Raw genomic sequence first — 7,519 nt, forward strand, 5'->3', positions numbered from 1 at the left:
TCACATAAAAACTTGTCACGAGCATGAAATTTATTTATCCATGTTTTAAATAGAATACTTTAATTATTTATCCAAATATTCCTTAAACAGATAAACACATACATTTGCTTGAAGAGTTGGAGTTGCTACTATATTGTGTCACTGATTAAGCCACTCAAAGTCTATCATTAAAAACATGTCTTATGAATTATGATTCTATGATTCAACGACCTTAAATTGTTATTTTCTGCAATCCAATTAACTCTAAAAGATTGCCGCACGTCACATACACACCTAGAAGAAGCAAGTGTGGTGGACCACTGGTAGGCATAGTAGTAATGAAAGGAGAAAACCTACCCAGTTAGAACATTCTTGGTGGAACATAATAATACTAAAAAAACAAAACGCAAGAAGTCAATAATCATGTCCTCTAACCAGGTCCACTAACAATCATATTTTGGCCACAACACGAAAACCCAGTTGCTTAATTTGCTTTCAAACCATGACTACTGCTGAAATAAGAGCCAGGGAATTGAACTTGCCAACAGCTTTGGTAAAATTTACGCTGTGCCATTGATACTTTATGTTATACTAGTAATTATTTCATGTATTACACATGCAGTAAGCAAGATACTTTGGGGAATGAGGCAGATACAGGGAAAAACTTATGATGAAGCATTACAACACTTGACCATATAGGCAAAACTTTATATGTGGAAGAAACTAGGAGTGACCCCTTACACCTGCTTACCTTTACATTACATTACATTACACCTATTCATGATTTAATACTATATATATAATTTAGACGAATAAATGTAGCGCCATACCTTATTCCCCACAAGTTACAAAGAATATTACAAGCAACACTGCTTTCCTTTGCTTTGCTGACCAAACTAAGCTATGACATCTATCTTCGGTATCCATTGGCCAGAACAGGAATCCTCACCTTGTGTCCTCTGTTCCCTTTCATCAAAACCTCTCCAAAACTATAGGTTCCTCTCACTGACCGAACCGTCAGTGTCACTGAAAACTGTCGTGATGCGCCTGCTTTGATAGTCATTGCCGGAGGGTTGACTTCAATGGCAACAGCTGGCTCCATTCTGGCTGTGATCACATAGGTTTCTTCTTCGGCGACATTTGTGACCGTGCGTGTGACAACTTGAGTTCTCACCAGATGGGAAATTGTGATAGAAGGGGTGTTTAAATTTGATGGCTTGCCCATGGTGGTGTTACATGGTGTGTGAGTGTAGTTCCTTATCTCATGAACGTCAATGCCTGGTGTTGTGCACAAGAACCCTAGATAGTCCTCGTATCCTGCAAAATTGATTAATCAAGTTTCTTAGATATAATTGAAATAGCTGAGTAAAAGTTGTCTACACTGTTATCCAATCATGGACTGCTATTTAATCATACCTGCATCAAAGATGAGTCCAGGGTCCAAGGCAGCTGTTGGATCAACATGTCCACTCCCATAATCAAAAGGAGTAGCTTTGACCAGCGTCATAGCTTCTGATTCAGATGTTTGCTGGGCTAGAAGAGGATTCCCTGCTCTGTCTAGAGTTGTTGATGTTGTCATCAAGGCTGATTTAATGGCAGCAGGGCTCCAATGAGGGTGCTTCTGCTTTATAAGAGCAGCTATTCCAGCTATATGTGGTGCAGACATGCTGGTTCCAGAGATCATGGCAAACCCCTCACCTGCACAAGAAAAAAAAAACTGCTATCAATTATATGATATATAATATATTACCAAGTTTTTCTTCTAGTTTTATCCCACCCCTCCTTTATGCATTCATTAATAATATATTTAGAGCATCATTTAGTAGGAATTAAAATTATCTATAAGTAATCTCAAAACAAAGAGAAACCCTAAACATCAGTATTTAATATTCCTATGTAGAGCATATTAGTTTGACAGGTTTTATTGTATTGTACAATGTACATGTTCTTTTCTTTCTACCAAGAGGCTCTCTTGTCCAGGTCATGAGGTTGAAATGTATAATTGTAGTAGAAGTTTTCAAGCAACCACAGACAGAAAACACCATTTAGTCAATTCATGAATTACTTACCGACATAATTTGGCTCATCAGTTCCATTTGGACACCAAGCAGCCCAAATCAATGAGCCAGGAGCTAATATATCTGGTTTGAGAAGATCTGCCTCTTGGAAGCTGAAATCCTTTATATTTGGTCCTCGAGCAGAGAATAATGCCACCTGTGGTGCAGATTTATGCAGAATAGGCATCAAACCATCACCGATTTTACCTGTACCTTCAAACCTCTTTACCCGTCCAGTCCAATCTCTTGGTGTAGTGATATTATAATAATCTATAAGTTCCTGAAAAATAACAATTTGAAAGTACTAAATCCCGTGATAAATAGTGCATACTTTATGATCATAAACAAAAACAAATATTATTGATGGAAAATGTAGAAAAATAAGATAAAAATCAGTGGTAAATGAGATAAGTACTCGACTGTGGAATAAATTATAGGCAAAGATAAAATTAACTTAGCATCGAGCTCAGTCTAAACCTGCATAGATATACCATTACAGATAAATTTGATTACCTTTGAATAGCTGGCATCTGTGATGAGAATCCCAGGAAGGCCGACAGGGACTGGATCAAATTTTGTTCCTGGGGAAACATTTTCGACACAAAGAACAAACCCAACTGCACCAAGGGCCTTTGCTGTTTCTGAGACTTTCTTGATTGATGCAGAGCCAACAACAAAATTGAAGGAATAACCGCAGAGAAGAATATTTCCCTTTATCAAGTTCTTGTTTAAAAGTTCTGGTCTCTGGCAATCTGTGGGGCTGTACCTCATAACTGAAGAATCTAGCAACACATCATTTGCAGCAACCAATGTGTATGTTTCGTTCAAATGTGTGGAAGCTGTAGAAGCCATAATGCATATTTTAGCAACATAGATTTGGTATTGAATATTTAAAGTATACATGAAATCTAAAACAAGAAATCAAATGTGAACATCAGTATATCTGATTTGCCAATGCCATGTAAGCGTACATTTAGATAAAACTTGAAACATCTTATTTCTTGATGAAGAACTCACGAAATTTGCTTTGCAGCCTACGTTGCATTAATAAATAAACCCCAATAGAACAAAACAAACCTAATATGTATACAACTCTGCTACATTTCATATTATACAGTAAACAATAAATTGAAAGAAATAACTCGATTAAATCGTAAACAATAACTTATATCCTTAGGAAGTACTCACTGCTTCTGCAGAAAACGAGAACATGAGGAACATATACATCCTCAGTCACCAAAAGATATGTTGAAAAGAGGCAGAACACCTAGCGATGTCAGTACAATTTACCTAGGCTATTAAATATTTTATATAGTATCTTCAACTTAACTTGAAAAATAATTTACAAACCAAATAACATAACATTTCTTTTTGCACGCATTTTTAATTAAGGGATGAGACTTGTCTCACTAAAATGCATTGAGCCATTTAAGGTGAAAGATAATCAGGAATCAACATATCTGATCTATCCTTAATAAACAAAACTTGATTGAAGGAATACTAACACCAAACATTTCATTTTGACTACTACTCTAATTTAACAATTAAAGCTAGCTAGTAAATGCATTTTTCCTATTAAAGTAAAGGTGGGATATGCCATACCTAAGTCCCAAGTAAGACATTTCTACACTTGGAAATAATTGATGTCACACATAGAAAAAAGCCAAGACAATTTTATCTTGTTCTTTCATTCTTTTATAGTGGTACTGGAGAAAACAAAGCTAAAGATAAAGTGAAGCAATAAAAGAAAAAAAATGAGTTTTCTTGAAAACGTGTTTTTTTTTTTCAAATTCAGAAGATCAACTTATTTTTGTGTTCCCATCAACTAAAAAGGAAAATTTCTTCTAAAATCTTCCATATTATACCTCACAAGTCTCGATAATCAATCCATACCATACCATAACTCCTGACTCTCAATATCAATCCATCAAAAAGAATAATAATCTGAAAAAGCATAGTCAGAATTCAGAAAACTCACGTGACAACCCAATTCCAGCTAAGGTTTTTCCATTTCCAAGGATCAAATGGTTTTTATATCTACGATCATCAATTGCAGCTGCTACCGATGCTATCCATGGACTATATGAAACCATTGTCTTCGGAAAAGGACCACCATTTCCAGCAGCCTGTGCGACAAATACACCAGCTTTCACAGCTCCAAGAAGTGTAGCATCAAAAGGGTTCAAAAAGGTAGTTCTGGTGGCTGCTGGAGGACTGTTGGGTCCCACTGAAAGGCTGAGTATATCCACTCCATCATATACAGCCTGTAGATATTCAAATTTTGTAAATTATAAATTTTGAGATAGAATACAAACAGTAGAAAATGAGATTGCAGGGACAAGATATAGAATTTTATGTTGAATGTTGAGATTTACAACAAAATAAAAAGTGCAGCTGAAAGTTGCAATAATATCCACTCATAAGCAATCTAATGGGAGGTACGGACTATTTCATGAATTCTTAAGCCAATGTGTGTATGTGTGTGTGATATTCTTGTATACCTGATCAATTGCAGCAACGACATCTGCAACATACCCTCCAAACAGTCTATAAAGTGCCTTGTACACAGCAATCCTAAAAAAGATAAACCAAATGTATAGTGCAACAGAACGAATTGTAGTTTCAAGTTTTAAAATAACCAAGGGTGTTATTGTTCCTCACCTAGCACGAGGAGCCATCCCACTGGCTCTCCCAAATTCATGTCCATGCATTCTCACAGGAATACCATTATTTCCAGCTGCAATAGAGGCAGTATGACTTCCAGGAGACGACAAAGAAAAAACAGAAAATCATTAAAGAAAAGTTATCAAATCAAAAGATGTATGGCTGTAAGCATAATGTTGTCAAAGAAAAAGAATGAATAACTAATTTTACTTTATAATGATTTGCTCATAAAAAGGATTGAAGGAATTACAAGTTTTGATATCTTTCAATCTTGTAGAAAGGGTACATAATTATAATTCCAAGGAAAGAAGTTAATAAATAAAAAAGGTGGCAGGACCTAACCTTCCATGCCCATCACCATCTAGAGGAGACGCAAAGTCAATTATAGGGTTAAATGCCCCAGCAGCTATTGCAGCCTGAGCAAAATGTTGTGCTCCAACAATCTTCCCGTTGCAGTAACTTCTTTTAGTATCCGGATCAGCTTCACATTTTCCTCTATATTTTGGAACTGGCCCATATGGCTCAGCATTATGAGTTGCAAAACTTGGGTGATGAGGATAGATCCCTGAGTCCACAAATCCAATGACAATGTCTTCTCCAGCCCTATCAAAGCCACCTCCAGTTGGCCAAACCCCAGTTGGAAGCCCTAAAAATTGTGGGGTATGTGTTGTATGTTTCCTCACTTTCCAATCCCTCTCAACAGATTTCACTCCTGGAGCACGTCTTAGAGTTTCTGCCTACTAATATAAAGGGATAACATATTGAAATTAGGGTAAGGAAATGAAAACAAAATATGTTAGTCAGCTGGATAAATAAAAATAATAAAAGAAGACTTCACCTGTTCCGGTGAAATATGAACAGCAAACCCATTTATAAGATGTCGATAGCTATACAGTTTCTGGTATGTCCCTTCCTCAAACAGCAACCCAAGCAGCATGTCATGTTTTTTCTCAAGATGGCGAGCATATGAAGTAACCAATTCACTGGAAGAAGTTTCAAATAGTATAAAAGGTCAGCAACCTTATATGAATGAATGAAACACAACCACACGATCCAATATCCATTTTTTGGTTCATTACATACTAGAGAAAAATAACAGCCAAATTTTTTTTTTTGGTAAAATGAAAATTACTGCTCAAAACAGAGTGGGGTGTTGATCATTGCATTATTTTCCTCAAAAACGAGAGAAAAAAAGGCACCATCTATGAACAAATTGTTCGCAATCACATGCTAGCCAACACAAGAAAGATAAATATCTCCACTTCTCAAATAACTCAGGTTTCCAAGAAAAACTTCATATGAGCAACAGTTGAACAGTTAAACCATTTACTTTACTGTTCATACTTCTTAAGAGGGTCTAAACTAAATTAATTCATGAAGAAATTAAATTAAACACTTAAAAAATCTATTGACAGTTTCACCTCAGCTAACAACAAGTCCAATCCAATGCCCAAAAGGATAGTTTATTGAAGAAAGAAATAGGTCAAAGGAACGCCTCTAACTAGTAATAACAAAGAAGAGTAGTGAGGAAAGTACCTTTCGGTATCAATCTTCTCATCAGATTCCACTGCAGTAGCTTCAAACCCATTAATACCTCCAGTGTAACTTATGACAGGCTCACCTTCAACAGTTACTATGTAAATCTCAGCATCCCCAGAAACCAGAAGTGCAGAAACAACAATCAACACACACCCAAACTCCAACAATCTCATTTTGACCGACCAATCCCAACTCCAATAGCTTACAAGATCTGTGTCAAGTCCAGTCAATGCCAACCAGTTAAACAAAATGGTAACTAAAAAATTACTAAATAGAAATCACAAGCTGCAAATTTGGGCTCAAAGCAACAAACTTTACCAATGCCCACTCACTCTGATCCAAGTGGCCAGCAGTTGCTCCCTCTCATAAACTGGAAGCAGAGAAAAAAAAACAAGAAAAAAAATACGAGAAGGTGAAATCAAACAAAATAAGAATAAGAATGAAGAGTAATGAAGAAGAGGAAGCAAAGAATCATTGTGAGGGAGAAAAGCAGAAGAAGATGGAATCAAAGATAAAAGGGAAAGGACATGGTCTGCACACCTACTTGACTTGATTCACATACACGTCAATGCACTCACTCATTCATTCACATTGCGGTGATCAGTGATCTAACGATCAGTGATGAACCTGAAAGCCATGGAAGAAGAAGAAGGTGGTAAGTGAAGAGTGAGAGTGTTAGGGTTTGGTTTATTTGTTTAATTGAATGTCAATGGAGTGAAGTAAGAGCATCATGGCTGATCTTGAATCTTGATGCAGTGAAGTAATATTAATATTGATGTTAGTATTATTAACAATTAGCTTTCATTGTTTATCATTATTATTGGAATCATTTTGTTTTCGTTGATGAATTTAATAAAAAAACAATGTGAGTGTGAGTGTTTTTATTTTTATTTTTTTACTTTTAGAAAAATTGTGAGGTTGCGGTTCTGCTTTGTTCGCAAATTAATAGTATTAAATAAAAGGTGGGAAAGGGGACATTCGCGCGCAGGCTGTCGGAGGCAGTTGAGGTGAAAGGACGAGATTGCCCTTCACGTTTGGTGGCGTTTACGCGTGTCCGAAATCACAGGGATGGGAAAAGGGTGCAAACTCATTATTACTTCTATTATTATTATTATTGAAATTTTGCATTTCTATTATTACACTGACGTACCCATTTATTGAGTATGGAATTTTTGTATGGTGTTGGAAGTGGAAAATTGAGTAATTTATTACAAATTTTAAGTTTAAAGGGTATTTTTTTAATAGAAAATATTTGTTGTAATCAATACATGTAATTTTTA

The 7,519-nt window shown here is 35.9% G+C and overlaps 1 protein-coding gene across 4 annotated transcripts; it reads right to left on the bottom strand.

Moving 5' to 3' along the window:
* Positions 1-528: 528 nt before the first annotated feature.
* Positions 529-7,060, bottom strand: LOC114177652 (subtilisin-like protease SBT2.5). 4 transcript variants are annotated; one of them, XM_028063085.1, is made up of 12 exons: positions 6,780-7,060; positions 6,572-6,609; positions 6,237-6,450; positions 5,539-5,683; positions 5,043-5,437; positions 4,698-4,793; positions 4,538-4,610; positions 4,015-4,300; positions 2,550-2,875; positions 2,049-2,316; positions 1,396-1,677; positions 529-1,296 (listed from the first exon to the last, which is right to left on the bottom strand). In XM_028063085.1, the coding sequence occupies exons 3-12, from the start codon at positions 6,410-6,412 to the stop codon at positions 890-892; spliced, it is 2,454 nt and encodes an 817-aa protein (XP_027918886.1). In that variant the 5' UTR covers positions 6,413-6,450; positions 6,572-6,609; positions 6,780-7,060; the 3' UTR covers positions 529-889. The 4 variants fall into 4 exon arrangements, with proteins under 4 accessions (XP_027918886.1, XP_027918885.1, XP_027918888.1 ...); XM_028063084.1 differs by having other exon boundaries at positions 6,558-6,609; XM_028063087.1 differs by having other exon boundaries at positions 6,784-7,013.
* Positions 7,061-7,519: the final 459 nt, after the last annotated feature.

The sequence above is a fragment of the Vigna unguiculata genome, chromosome 3 (assembly GCF_004118075.2).
Source record: "Vigna unguiculata cultivar IT97K-499-35 chromosome 3, ASM411807v1, whole genome shotgun sequence".
NCBI classification, from domain to species: Eukaryota; Viridiplantae; Streptophyta; class Magnoliopsida; order Fabales; family Fabaceae; genus Vigna; species Vigna unguiculata.